The sequence below is a fragment of the Curcuma longa genome, chromosome 3, assembly GCF_044706935.1.
Source record: "Curcuma longa cultivar G26 ecotype Majalengka, Jawa Barat chromosome 3, ITB_CL_G26_1.1, whole genome shotgun sequence".
NCBI classification, from domain to species: domain Eukaryota; kingdom Viridiplantae; phylum Streptophyta; class Magnoliopsida; order Zingiberales; family Zingiberaceae; genus Curcuma; species Curcuma longa.
In genome coordinates, this window is record NC_133863.1 from 11,158,184 (window position 1) to 11,172,774 (window position 14,591).

Genomic DNA, 14,591 nt, shown 5'->3' on the forward strand with positions numbered 1-14,591 from the left:
AGGAACCAGATAAGGATAGCAAACAGGTTTATCCCAAACCTGGGGCGCTAAAGACATTTTACAATTCCTGAACAGCCAAACCAGTCTTCTTCCTCGAGTCGTTCGTTCGTCCGCCATCGACTTTAGGAATGACAAATATCAGATCGAGGAGCTAGGTGGAATCCAGGTGATAGCCTTCTTTTAGTTTATCAATTAATTGTCATTGCAGCATCATCCTTCAACCTTGCCACTAGTTTCTCTTCATGAACATGATACAAACTGTTTGTAATGTCATGGCAAAATAGTTTTGGTAGAAATGTGGGGGAAAATAGTTAAATTTAAATAGACGACATCACAAAATATAAAACATGATTGGAAAATAAGAAATTCTAGTATTATTATTAAATAAACTAAATACAATTATATATATATATATATATATATATATATATATATATATATATTTATAACAAGAAGACAAATATTAACTTAGACTAACAATTATAAGAAGTCATTGTTAGGTATACATCTATAATTAATTTAAAATTTACTTAAACTCTTGTGTCATCTATGACAAATGGCAAACCTTAAAATGCTTATTATTAATGTTTATAGGTTTTGTATACAACTACAAGCGAAGGACCACTTTTGGGCTCCATCAGCCCTTCGTCCTCTGTCTAGCGCGAAAAGGAACATACGGCATCGCCATTGGAAAGGCCACTACACAAGCAAAGCGATCAAGATTCCAGCGTCGACGTTGCCAATCCCATCGCTCTCTTCCTCTCATCTCGTAAGCCTCAATCGTTTCTTTTTTCCTGTTCTTTTCTTTTGCTTTTTATCTTCTTTTCTCCCTTTCGACCTGAATCGTCGTGCTTTTTGATTGCGTGTAGTTCTTGTTCTAATGGTGTGTTTTCCCTCCTTTTAGTGGCAAAGGTGGAAATTTTGGGCTCTTGAATTGTGGTTTGAAGAAAAGAATCGGTGCTTGTTCTCCATCGCGAATCTCCTAATTTGTGGATATTTTGTTTGGATTGTAGCGATTTTGCAACGGATTTGAGGATTTGAAGAAGACAGCAGCAAGAGAGATCGGATTTTGATTCGGATTATGGAAGGAAGGGAGCACCGCCGAAGCCTGACGCTCTCGGAGCACCTCGCGATGGCGGGGAGGCCTTGCAAGTTTGGGGATTTTCTCAAGATTAGAAATGATGTAGAAGTGCCGGAGAAGAGGGAGGCCTCTTCCGGCGCCGGCGGCAGGAGAACGCTGCTCGACGTCCTGCGGGAGGAGCGGGAGAGGAGCGAAATTGAGGTGGTGGTGGGGAATCCCAGCGATGGCGAAGCAACGGCCAACGGCCGAGAAGGCTCTTCCCCCCGACGCACCGTCGACTCACCGCCGACGGAGGCAGGGCAACCTGCGAGGGTCTCCCTGATGGTGCTTCTGGAGCAGACGGCCGAAGACCAATGGAGCAGCGGAAGGGAAGCCGCCTCGGCGGCGGCGATGTCGGCGCTGGCGGCGTTCTTGGACGAGGAGGAAAAACCCGGGCCGGCGGAGGACATTGTCGGCGCCGGCGGCGTACTCCACGTGTGCTGCATCTGCATGATGCGGCCGAAGGCGGCCGCCTTCATCCCCTGCGGCCACACGTTCTGCCGCCGGTGTTCCCGTGAACTGTGGGTGAATCGCGGCAGCTGCCCGCTCTGCAACGGCCGCATCTTCGAAATCCTCGATCTATTCTAAACCAAAACTTCCCCGCCGCTTCCATCATCATCGCCACACACCAGCACCATGAGGGCCGGCAAATTTTCCTCAAAAATTCCATTTTGTTTAGCGTTTTCCCCTCAATTTGGTCGTAGACGACGGCCACGAATCACACAATCTTTTCTTGATTTGGTTTTGATTCAAGAACAGAACGATATGTTTCACCCCGTGAGCACGAATACTGAAACTGTGACTGTAGCTGTTTGTGGCAATTGGTAAGCTTGGTGGTTGTCCTACTTTTCTTTTCAGCTCGCCTTCAGTCATCTGCTCATCTACTGCTTCGACAGAAAAGCCGGCGAATTCAAAAGATGAGCGATCGTTACTGAAAATTGATACATAAATAAGTGGAATAAATTGACTTATTTATTAAGTTAAATTAATTTTAGTAATTTATTCGAAAATATGAAAAACCGAGACGGTCGAACAATTTCTCAACCGGCGGTCCGGTTTGGAGAGCACCTCAGGGAGAGGAATAGTGTTTGACGCTTCCAGAGACTGCGAGAAGACGGTGGTAAATGATAAGCCGAGAGACTTCACGGGAGGACTCCTCACTCCGATAGCGGCCGCTGCTTCTTGCTCGATCTCGATCTCGCTCAAGCTCACTCTTGCGCTTCATGACGATCGCGACTGGCGCTGAAGCCCGCGGGAGGATCAGCAAGCTCTTCGTCTGCTCCGCGGACTCCCCCGGCAATGGTAAGCTCGCGGCGATCCCTGTGTCCGACGACGGAGGGGTGGACCTTGGCGCCGTGGGCCGCGCCCTGAGGCTGGAACCCTCGTCTGTGAGGCTCAATGGGCGTTTCGTGAGTCGCGGCCCCGACCTCGTTTCGTCCCTCACTTGGGGTTCTCTTCTTGATTTCTTCGCCTGTCGCGGGCTCCCTCTCGGGGCCTCCGAGCTCGACCCCGTCGTCGTCCAAGGAAAGCCCTCTATCGTCCCAGGTATGAGGCTTTCGCTGATGTTAAGATTGCTTAGGTTTTAGTCAGTTACGATAGGAAAATCGACGATTCTGGGTTTAATTTATTTGATCATACTGTCTGCAACACTAATCAAGATCAAGCAACATTCTTAAAATTTTTTAATGTTAATCTTCTGCTGGATTAGCCGACCATGTTGTTGTTGTTGTTGTAATCTTCTGTTGGATCCAAACCATACTATCCAAGAAGAAAACTTTCCTTGCTAAGATCGTACTTGACATAAGCAAAACCTAGCCCAGAGAAATGTTTTAAAAAATTGTTTCTTTTCCTGAACTTCCTTGAACTATATGCTGTTTGATCAGGTTTCTTCTGCTATTTCATTTTTGATAATCTTAAGCCGGTATTTCATTATATTGCAATAACGATAAACAAATGATACTTGACCTTAGCTGCACCTAGACGTCAGAGGAGTGTTAATAATTAGTATTTTGGAACTTCTTCTATTGCATTTTTGATAATTAGCAGAAACCTGTGCTGGTGTTTCATGGTATTGCAATAAAGGATACAAAAAGGAAACTCATTTCCTCAGTCTATTAGAGGACTTAGGGTTTGATCCTCTAAGAGTTCATCTGATTTCCACTACAAGAGGCACATAGACTTCAATATATGCATTGCTGGAGTACAATTGTATAGTTAAAAGCCGTCGCCCTATATGCCCCAATTGCTGAAAATGGATCTACTGATTGCCACCTCTATCAATTAAATTTGTTACATCATTTGTTCTTTTAGTCATCTGCAGCTATTTGTTTCCAACATTTCATTATCTGATCTGGTACCAGGCTTCTTTCTTTACTAGACTTTCTACTTTTTCTTTGTCCTTTATAATTTTCTCTCCTTTTAGTAGACTCTAAAAGCTATTTTCATACACTTTCTTTGACCTATTTCCACGGGTAAGTAGAGAAATAGAGCAATTAATTATCTTTTAAACAAGAAAATACTTTGCATCTCTTGTATAGTTCATCCTATTTCTTTACAAGTAAACAATCCCTAAACTTTTTGAAACATTTAAGATTTCTGTTTAGTTCTTGGTTTGAATTGTAAGCAAGCCCTAAATTGACAGTGGGCTTAGTGGCATATAACAAATTGTTCTTGCAGTTTGAAGAGAAAGTCACCAAATTATGTAATTTTCGGTTCTTATTTCTTGATTAAAACCCAGCGTGGAACTAGCTGGTAAGCTTATTTTAGGTGCATCTTAATCTGCAACTTGCCTGGTTAACTTCCGGAGTCCCTTGTGTGTAGCCTAGCGAATGTGGACGTTCAATTTCATTCCATTCTTCTGAAAATTTGTTCAAAGACTTCATGATGCGTTTTTCTCCTGTTCTGTTGAGAAAGATCACCTTTGTTTCAAGAGGAAAATCACACTAGAAGATGAAACTCCACACAAAAAGAACAAGTTTAATCAGGACAAATCAAGCTTTATCAGAGGTCGGGAAGGAGATCTTGATGATACTGACAGCCTTTGCATCAAGAGAAAGCTGAAGCTGGAAGACGACTGCTTATCAAGGAAGAACCAGAAGATCATCGATTGTTCATCAGGCATGCATCTCTCTCTCTCTCTCACGGTCGTTTACCAAATAGAGATACATCCCTCTGTGATCCTTCAAAAGCTACAGCCATGGAATCTTGTCGTGCAGGCGTAAAGCACGAACTCTTCAAGCCTGTCTTCTCTTTTGGGTGCATCAATGGACATGGAAAGCGTTCGAGGCAAGACGACTTGGTACCTGAATTTCCATGCAAAAGAGTCAGATAACATTGCTCGCCCCCAACTTATGTTGTGAGATGAAGACTGAAACATCTTTCAACAGAGCCATGGACTTGTTTTCCAACTAGGAGTAGATTTATAGAAGCATGTTCTCCAAATGCAACAAGTCCTTTTAACTGTAAAATTGTTGAATCTTCTGTTCATGTAATAATAACAACAACAACAATAAAAAAAAACTTATATGTATGATTCTTGAAGAAGCCTTAACCACTATTGAGCTGCTTGGCTATTCATCTTACTTGCTGATGTTCTTCAGGGTAGCATGAGAGTGCCTTGATGTTCTAGGTTTTTAGGTCATGCAATTTGTAGAAGATTCACAAAATACAGTAAATTTCTCATTTCTTTTTATTTATAAACATAAAAAAGAAGGAACTTTGATTAATATAACAGAAAAAGCTAATCCAATTTGTTATTTATTTTCTTTTCTAAAATATCCTTTAAAATTTTAAATTTGCCAATTTTGAAATTCTATGGATTGTTTTAGAAAACTGATGATCTGCATTCTACAAGGGGCAAAATAAAAATTTCCGTTTTAGGAATTAGATGCTAAGAGAGGAATCAGCCAGGTTGAGTCTTTATCGCCGGATTACTGCGGGAAAAAGCTCTTTTTTGCTTCAGGCTTCGCTGTTTTCATCCGGTTTACTGCGGCGGAAGAAGCGGTGGAAGCGATCCAGCTTCAGCCGCCGTCGCGGCTGCCGCTCCTCGATGGTTCGTATTCAGATCCGATCGCCTCGTTTCCTCTTCTCCGGCGTTGTCCTCGAATCCCCGGATTTGTTCGAGACCTTCGTTTCATCCTCTTTCTTGTTGGATCGTCTACATTTTCTGTTAACCTTTTGTTTGGAAATAATTACCAGGCAAATTCTCTTCGATTGTATTTGACCTGCATCCGCAACACCCTCGATGCAGCGATGTGCCTTCAGGTACCCTGGATTGCCTCTACTCGTTATGATTAGTCGGACGAATTGATCTGTTTCATTATATTATTCGAAAAGAAGATGCTTTGGTGGCCTTCAAGTTTTGATTTTTCACTAGGGATCGAGTTTGCCACATTATCTGTGGTTGGCAAAGCGCATATAAATGGAATTTTTGGGATTTTTTGAGTTCCTACTTGTTAAAGTTGATTGTGGTTTACCCTGTTTAGATCAATATCAGTCCGTCTCTTGAATTTCGTACTTGTTTAGCTGTGTTTCTGAAGCTTCAAACTATTGTGGCAATCAAAAGTCCAAGGAGATAGCAAGAGGACCGCAGAGGTTTGCAATTTGGTGTCAGTTTTCATTGGAACCACATATACCTTTTGGTTGATATTGAACAGAAATTTTGATTAAAAAATGCTGATTCTAGGCCCTCCTAATTCTTTGTATGATTAAAAATTAAAGAATGATGCTGTTGTTTAGCTCTCAAACTGTTACCTGAAGTTGCTGTTGAAGTTAATTTTTGGTGTCTCGGTGATGATTAGTAAAGCATGTTTTAATGTTGAAGAGTTTTAAATATTTCTTTGCTCTGAATTTTTCATAAAATGTACCACTGCTTATACTGCATATTTTGGTTTCTTTTCCAGAATTTTCCTTGCCAAGAAGTTGAAAGACATAACAAGCCAGAAGTTGAACTGAAGTAAGTACTAGTGTCATTTTCTATTCAGATTTGACACACCGTCACTGTGGGCAGGCTTATATTTATTAACAATTGGAGAAAAAGGAAGTGAAATCTAACTAATAATCGATAAACATTGAACTACTTTACAAATGATCAGACAGCTGATGTCAAATGAGAGTCCATATATATGTTTCTGAATATCAGTGAAAGGATAGGTTCATATTACTCCATAAAATTAAACTTTTGTTACTGTTCTTATTCATATTTTTATCTTTCAACATGATGTTGACTGCATAGAGATTTTTCAAACTCTGATTGATCAATGGACTGTGTATCATGATTAATTTTTTTTATTTCTTTTGCATTTGGCAGGACAAGCCCAGAGCTCTTGCTAAATCCGGTAACATATCTTTGTGCACAAGGTTTCATGTTCGCTAGTTGGTAGAGACTAGTGATGCTCAAAATTCATGAACTATGAAATCCTAAGCAATTGTGATTCTTTTCTTTGGATTTGGAATTGTTACCTACTATATAAATCTTGGAGATGCAGTGTTTTACTATATGCTATATGGCATATACAAGATGTTTCTCTTTGATAAAATTCTTACTTTCCTTTTTGCAGTACAACATTTGCATTAAGATTGAGCCTGTGTAACATGAAGACATTTAGGAGAATTCTTTGCCTTCCTCTACTCTAATTCAAACATCCTCTTTTTTCATCCTTTTCTCAACTGGTTCATAATAAATCCAAACCTTATCGCCTACACATTCTCTCATCTATTTGTGCCACTAGATGGGTGCAAATAACTTGGGAATAGTACGAGGTACCATATAGGTTTTTAATCCTCACCTTCTGTCTCATTTGAAGTGTCTTTACACCTGATCTAGTTTGGTCGTGCTTTTTACCAATCCTTCAACAGCTAAAATCACTTTTCTAGTGTCTTAAGATTGATTTTATGACTGAATCTAGTGTCCCTATCTTTCTCATATTGGAGTTTGCTCATATATTGTAATAAAAGGAAGGAAGCTGGATTATGCATGATATAAGCAGATTTGTTACTGGACATAAGTGTGTCACACATTCTTTTTCCTCCATTTGTTATGCTTATTAGAAAATAATAACTCACATAATCGTTGAGGAAATAATTTCAAGCAAAGAGTTATTTCCTCCATTTAGGTTATTTAATATAGGATATTACCTTTTCTTTCGACTCTCTAGTGAAAATTCACTTTTTTTTTGTCCATTTTGATCATCACTGCAATTGCCTTAGAACCATGTTGAATACTTCAACACTGTGTTTAAGTAACTAACACTAGATTAAAATTACCTAGATAATGGGATATCTCTTTGTAATATTATTCAATGCTAACTATTTGATAAATATATTAACCTTCGCCTACCAATTTGATGGAATATTTTGTACTCTATATACAAAATGTTAGTTGTTGTAATTCTATTACAGGTTTTGATATGCCGGAATGAAGCAGAGAAATGCTTGATCGAGACATCAATAAATTCAATTCGAATAAGTTTGAAGGTGCAATTGGATGGCTAGTTTATATATATATTTTTTATTTCAAGCAAATTTGTTTTCTTATCTCAACTAGCAGGTATCTTCAGTTTTTAAGTAACACTATAGTTGTATCTTTTGTCGATCATATTCTAGACATGGACCTCTTTGTCCAAATTACTACCATCTGCTCACAGCCTCATTGTTCTTTAATGCATGTATCCATAATGAATTTAATTTAAAAATTGTTTTGATAGATTGAAGTTTCTCAGATGTAAAATCTTCCATCTTTTTAACATAGTTGTGTATCAAAGTTTACAAATTTGTTGACATATTTTTCAAGCAGTTTTCTATGCTGTAGATTTCCATATTCTTAAATATATATATAAGAAAATCACACTGCTTAAGTGACTGTGACAACAGTATTTTATATATTCCTGTTGTCTCTAGTGTAGGTGAAGCAGTCAGACGAGCTTGAGAATATCCTTGCCAAAAAGTTCCTTCGCTTTTTGTCAATGAGGGCGGAGTCATTCCAAGTGCTGAGAAGAAAACCTGTGCAGGTTCGAATCTTTTTCTATACTTGACACATATATACCTGACTATTATTATGTGCAAAATGACAGTATCTGCTTTGTCTCCTATCTGAAAAAGTATTCTGTGTTTTTTCTTTCTTTTATGAGTTAGCAAATGTTTCCCATCTATTAGTATTTGTCAAGTGTACCATGGTGTTGTCTCTGCTCCCTTCTCCCCCATTGTTTAAAATTTTTCATATGAGTTCAATCTTTGTTTTATTAATAGTTATAAGGTTATAACCAGTTGAATGGTCTGCCTGTGGCAGCCTATGTGGTTAGTCTCTATCTCCAATCAGGAAGTTTTCAAAAAGGAAAATTAAAAAAAATGTCTGACCAATCTGAAGCATCACACGTACACAACACTGCCCATGTCTTATCGGATTGTTCAAGCTTAAGGTAATCTAGTTAATCCTAATATTGCCAGTTTACCTATGAACAACCTCATCCAAGGTATGTGTGTGCATATTACCGACAAATTAACAATGCAGTGACATAGTTAATGGTCTTTATAGCCAGTCGAATTTATCTGTGATAATAGTCCAATTGTACCAGTTTGTTAAACCAAAATGACAGCTGCATCTATTACTCAATCAACACAGCACATGGTTCAGCCAATGTGGTTCAGAAGGGAACAGTCCCCTTCTTTTTGAACTGGACAAGACCTTAAAGGTGATTCCAAATAACCAAAGATAACAATGTTCACAGAAAGGAGAGTTCTGCTGTGAAAATGGGAAACAAAAAATTTTATTGGACTCTGCTTATTATAAAAGTTTGTCTACTGTAGAATTGCACAAGTTATTCTGGATTCCTATAGGAAATACCTTGGAAAACATAGATTTGGTTTTACTTTGGTGTCTGGAAAGATTGGAGGCAGAGGGACGGATCACAATGCACAAATTACACATGGATCAAGAATTGTTTTTTCTTTTTTGGTTACTTTCCTTCCCCCTATCTTTTCTCTCCTACTTATCCGCTCGACCAAACCAAGCATTCGAAGGCAAGCCATGGATTTCAGTGGAGAGAAGTTAATTCAGTTCCTAAAAGGATGACTATAACTTGGAAAGGGTGCAGTAGTATGGTTCCACACTTTGGCTGGAGGGATACAATTTTAGTTATGTCATGCAGAAACTCATCACTCTTAAAAACGTGCTGAGATCGACTAAAATGAAGTTTGTCCTATAATTCGTGTCCACATAGTTTGTTTACCTCTAAAGGTAAGTCAATAGAAATTAGAAAGATAATTGAATTACAATTTTGGATTACCAAGTTATAAAACTATAATAATTATATTAATTAATGATTATACTTTTCTAGTACCAAAATGAATATTATGCTTCAGATAAGAGCATTGATTCTTGTAGTGTCTAGTAACATCAGTGAAACAATGCAATAAACTACTTGTCGTGTAGAAACTTAGCACTGTTAAAAACATGTCAAGATCAACTAAAATGGAGTTTTAATTCTATAATTCTCATCCACTTATTTTGTTTTTCTTCAAATATAAGTTGATAGTAGTTGGAATGATAATTGAATTAAGACTTTGGAGCTATAAAAAAAATTATTATAAGTATTTTGGCTAATGATTATTCCTCACCCAAAACCAAACTTAGATGAGAGCATTGATTTTTATAGCATCCAATAATATCAGTGAAACCATGCAGTAAATCAGTTGCAATATCGTGGGTAAGTTCTCTAACTGCTTGCACTGGTTTCGATCAAGTAATTGGTGTTGTTTAATTCAGATACTTTCACTGATTAAATTTATGGTTTAAATTGCTATCAGGGTTATGATATCAGTTTCCTCATAACGAACTACCACTGCGAGGACATGCACAAGCATAAGCTTATCGACTTCATCGTGCAATTTATGGAGGTAAAGAAGCCTCAAACATATTTACTTCCAGTAATGTTGTTAACATTTATTAAAAACTCACTGAAAACCATCAACAAAGATTTTTTTGTTTCATTTTTCTTTCGATGATAAATCTCTGAAGAGTCATGTCCTTCTCATCCCCGTTTCTCATGTCCTTAGGACATCGACAAGGAGATCAGTGAGCTAAAATTATCAGTAAACACAAGAGGACGTCTAGTAGCTACAGAATTTCTGAAGCAGTTCATTTGATTCGATGTTGCACCAGAAAATGGAGTGACTGGCAACTTCATTATTGAAGATCACTGCACGCTTTAGCAAAGAATTGTTTAGTGCATTGTTGTATTGTTTTGCACGTTCGTGTTCTTTTGATGTTGAACATTTTATTATCACACTGTTTGATGTAGGATTTTATAGGGATAAAATGGAATTAATTTCTTTTCTATAGCCATGGTGTTGATAGAAACATTAATCTAAACAGGTCTTAAAGATTTTGTCTTGTTCTAATGAAGAGATTAAGTGGAGAAAATAATTGTTATTAGAACATATTAATTATTTTTTTTTATCATGTACAGATTTAAAATAATTTGTATGATTATATATTATAACTTAATACAAGGCAATTGGTCTAAACAGCCTCTATTTTTGCCTCTATTTCAAATTTTCAAAATTGTATGTATAATTTAAATTTTGATTAAAATATAATTGAGTACAAATAATTTAATAAAAAATTATGTAGATTTTTAACAAAGGATCCAAATGGTTATAATAAAAATTTTAAAACAGTAATTATTGTTTCCACATTGTATATATCAATTGTATTATATCAATTATATTATTTTTGATAGATTATCATCTATCTTTTAGATTAGTCAGATCGGAGGCTTGAATTAATAAAAAAATTATAAAAAGATAATATTAAGAAATTTATTGGATAATTCTAATCATCAAAGAATTACCCAAAAAAATTATAGAAAGATAATATTAAGAAATCTATTGGATAATTCTAATCATCTCTCAAGGATATGAAAATTAGATATCTCGCTTACTTATAATATTTTTATTTTAGTAAAAATTGAATACTAAAATATATTATATATTTTTAAAGTTATATTATAGATCCTAAACAAATACTTCAGGTTTTTTTATTTTTTTTCATCTAATCGGATTTTATTTTTTCATAGTTATATATATTACTATGATATAAATAATAAATACCTATAATTTTTATAGATAAAAAATTGGCTTATTTATAATACGAGTTTAGAAGTGAGAAGAAATTTAATTAAAATTAACTGATTGAATCGATCGATTTTTATTTTTAAATATGGATTATTTTAATTAATTTAATTTGATTTTAATTTTAAAATTTTTAATTTGGTTAAATTAAATAAGTTAAATAGGTCGAATTTTAAATCTCTAAATAAAAAAATCTTAAATTTTTAATTTCAAATTAATCAAATAAAAAAATTAATTCAGTCAAAAAAAATCTAATTAATCAATATTTTATGGGTTCAATTTCTTTTATTTTGATTGAAAACTTTGATCGATTCAGCTGATTCAATTGATTCGATTTCAATTAATTTAATTCAATTTTAATTAAATACTCAATCGATATAACTTGGTCTTGATATAACTTGCATGGTCTCCTAATTTGTCGGTCAATAAATTTTTTACAAAATTTAAGTAGAAAAAGCAAAAACACAATATTTTTATCAAAATAAAAGAAAATAGAAAATTAACTCAAGTTAATTTTTTATTATTATTATTATTATTATCATTATTATTATTATTTATATTTGAAAGAAATCTTATTGAGGATGGAGTTAAGGAATTCAAAATACTCTTTTAAAATATTATTTTTAAAAATAGATCATTAAATTTATTATTATTTAAAAATTATTATTATTGTTTAGGGCTGAGCAAGCGGGCGGGTCGGACGGGTTCGTACGATTTTCCCACCCGACCCACCATTGGCGGGTTAATAAAATTTAAACCCAACTCGATTTTTTTTTCGCATCAAATTCGGTGGGTGGCGGGTTGCGGGTGCCGGCGGGTGGGCGGATTGGCGGGTTATCGAATGTAAAAAAATGAATTTTACGGATGATAATTGATATAATAAGCGTCTACAAAAGAGTCTAAAATACAATCCATAGTTTTATAACTAATCAACAATGTTCATACCAAAATAGGAAGCATCTCATGGCCACACAAAAAAACAAGGATAATTCATAATTCAACACCAAAGTCCAAGTCCAGGTAATTAGGAATTATCCAAGTTGGGGCAAAAAATCCAAAATGCAGCACTCTTTGGCCTACAAGTAAATAAATCAAAGTTTGTTATATAATAGATTAATAGGACACAAGATTTAATTTGAATGGCACCACTTACAAGTAGGAAAGTATGAGACTTTTAATCATCAAGACAATGCTTGTCATTTTCTTTCAATGTGCCTGAAGAATAAAAACAGAAAAGAAGATAATAATGTTTAAGTTTCAGCCTCACAAATGGTTATGAGAATAAATAAAACTAACCAAAGAAACCAAATTAAAGTTTACCATCTACAATTTCTTCATATTGCTTAACATCCTCCATGGAGATTCCCATCATAACCTCTTTTTTGTCCTTATCTATTATTAAACAAATCATTTTAAATATATGTATACATATATTTTATTATTTGTATATAAATAGGCGGGCGGGTCAGGTTTAGTCGGATTTTAAAATTAAAACCCGAAACCCGCCCGTGTACAAGCGGGTTTGTCAATTTTCTATCCATTTTTATTTTTAATTTTTTTTAAACCTGCGGGTTAGCGGGTTCCGGATGCGGGTGGCGGACAGGTTTAGCAGGTCGGGCGGGTACTGCTCACCCCTAGAATAGGTCATTAGAATAATTCAGAGAAGTAATTGGTGTAGTTTAATTCAGATACTTTCACTGATTAAATTTATGGTTTAAATTGCTATCAGGGTTATGATATCAGTTTCCTCATAACGAACTACCACTGCGAGGACATGCACAAGCTTATTACTTCCAGTAATGCTGTTAACAGTTATTAAAAACTCAACTGAAAACCATCAACAACGATTTTTTTGTTTCATTTTTCTTCCAATGATAAATCTCTCGAGAGTCATGTCCTTCTCATCCTCGTTTCTCATGTCGTTAGGATATCGACAAGGAGATCAGTGAGCTAAAATTATCAGTAAACATAAGAGGTCGTCTAGTAGCTGCATAATTTCTGAAGCAGTTCATTTGATTTTATAGGGATAAAATGGAATTAATTTCTTTTCTATAGTGGTGTTGATAGAAATATTAATCTCAACAGTTCTTAAAGATTATTGTCTTGTAAGAGATTAAGTGGAGAAAATAATTGTTATTAGAAAATATTAATTGTTTTTTTATCATGTACAGGTTTAAATAATTTGTATGCTTATATATTATATATAACTTAATACAAGGCAATGGGTCTAAGCAGCCTTTATTTTGCCTCTATTTCAAAGTTTCAAAATTGTATGATATAATTTAAATTTTGATTAAAATATAATTGAGTACAAATAATTTAATAAAAAATTATGTAGATTTTTAACAAAGGATCCAAATGGTTATAATAAAAATTTTAAAAGAGTAATTATTGTTTCCACATTGTATATATCAATTATATTATAGATAGATTATCATCTATCTTCTAGATTAGTCAGATAGGAGGCTTGAATTAATAAAAAAATTATAAAAAGATAATATTAAGAAATGTATTGGATAATTCTAATCATCAAAGAATTACCCAAAAAAATTATAGAAAGATAATATTAAGAAATCTATTGGATAATTCTAATTATCTCTCAAGTATATGAAAATTAGATGTCTCGCTTACTTATAATATTTTTATTTTAGTAAAAATTGAATACTAAAATATATTATATATTATTATAGATCCTAAACAAATACTTCTGGGATTTTTTATTTTTTTCACCTAATCGGATTTTATTTTTTCATAGTTATATTACTATGATATAAATAATAAATATTTATAATTTTTATAAATAAAAAATTGTCTTATTTATGGTATGAGTCTAGCGTGAGAAAAAATTTGATTAAACTGAATTAATCGATTGAACCAATTAAATTTAAAAGTTCGATTCGATTATTTTATAATTTTTTTATTTTTTAAATATAGATTATTTTGATTAATTTAATTTGATTTTGATTTTAAAATTTTTAATTAGGTTAAATTAAATAAATTAAATAGGTCGAATTTTAAATCTCAAAATTAGAAAATTTTAAATTCTTAATTTTGAATTAATCGAATAGAAAAGTTGATTCAGTCAAAATTTAATTAATCAATATTTTACGGATTTGATTAATTGGGTTGGTTCTATTTCAATTAATTCAATCTGATTTTAATCAAATACTCAACCGATACCATTTGAATTTTGATCTCCTTATTTGACTTGGTCTCCCCGGTCAATAATTTTTTAAAAAATTTTAAGTAGAAAAAGCAAATACATAATATTTTTATCAAAATAAAAGAAAATAGAAAATTAACTCAAGTTAATTTATTATTATTATTTATTTATATTTGAAAG

General features: G+C 34.3%; 3 protein-coding genes across 3 annotated transcripts; all 3 read left to right on the forward strand.

Moving 5' to 3' along the window:
• Positions 1 to 12: 12 nt before the first annotated feature.
• LOC141825419 (uncharacterized) lies at positions 13 to 1,985 on the forward strand. Its single transcript, XM_074712802.1, has 3 exons — positions 13 to 166; positions 595 to 769; positions 1,014 to 1,985. Exon 3 carries the CDS (start codon positions 1,082 to 1,084, stop codon positions 1,706 to 1,708), a length of 627 nt encoding a protein of 208 aa, XP_074568903.1. The 5' UTR covers positions 13 to 166; positions 595 to 769; positions 1,014 to 1,081; the 3' UTR covers positions 1,709 to 1,985.
• A 281-nt stretch (positions 1,986 to 2,266) lies between these two features.
• On the forward strand, positions 2,267 to 4,612 carry LOC141825313 (uncharacterized). Its single transcript, XM_074712703.1, has 3 exons — positions 2,267 to 2,665; positions 4,034 to 4,237; positions 4,336 to 4,612. The coding sequence occupies exons 1-3, from the start codon at positions 2,344 to 2,346 to the stop codon at positions 4,449 to 4,451; spliced, it is 642 nt and encodes a 213-aa protein (XP_074568804.1). The 5' UTR covers positions 2,267 to 2,343; the 3' UTR covers positions 4,452 to 4,612.
• Positions 4,613 to 5,045: 433 nt separating this feature from the next.
• Positions 5,046 to 10,454, forward strand: LOC141824692 (actin-related protein 2/3 complex subunit 4). Its single transcript, XM_074712021.1, has 8 exons — positions 5,046 to 5,171; positions 5,318 to 5,383; positions 6,022 to 6,074; positions 6,429 to 6,456; positions 7,520 to 7,594; positions 8,023 to 8,127; positions 9,923 to 10,012; positions 10,172 to 10,454. The coding sequence occupies exons 1-8, from the start codon at positions 5,169 to 5,171 to the stop codon at positions 10,259 to 10,261; spliced, it is 510 nt and encodes a 169-aa protein (XP_074568122.1). The 5' UTR covers positions 5,046 to 5,168; the 3' UTR covers positions 10,262 to 10,454.
• The last annotated feature ends 4,137 nt before the right edge of the window (positions 10,455 to 14,591 follow it).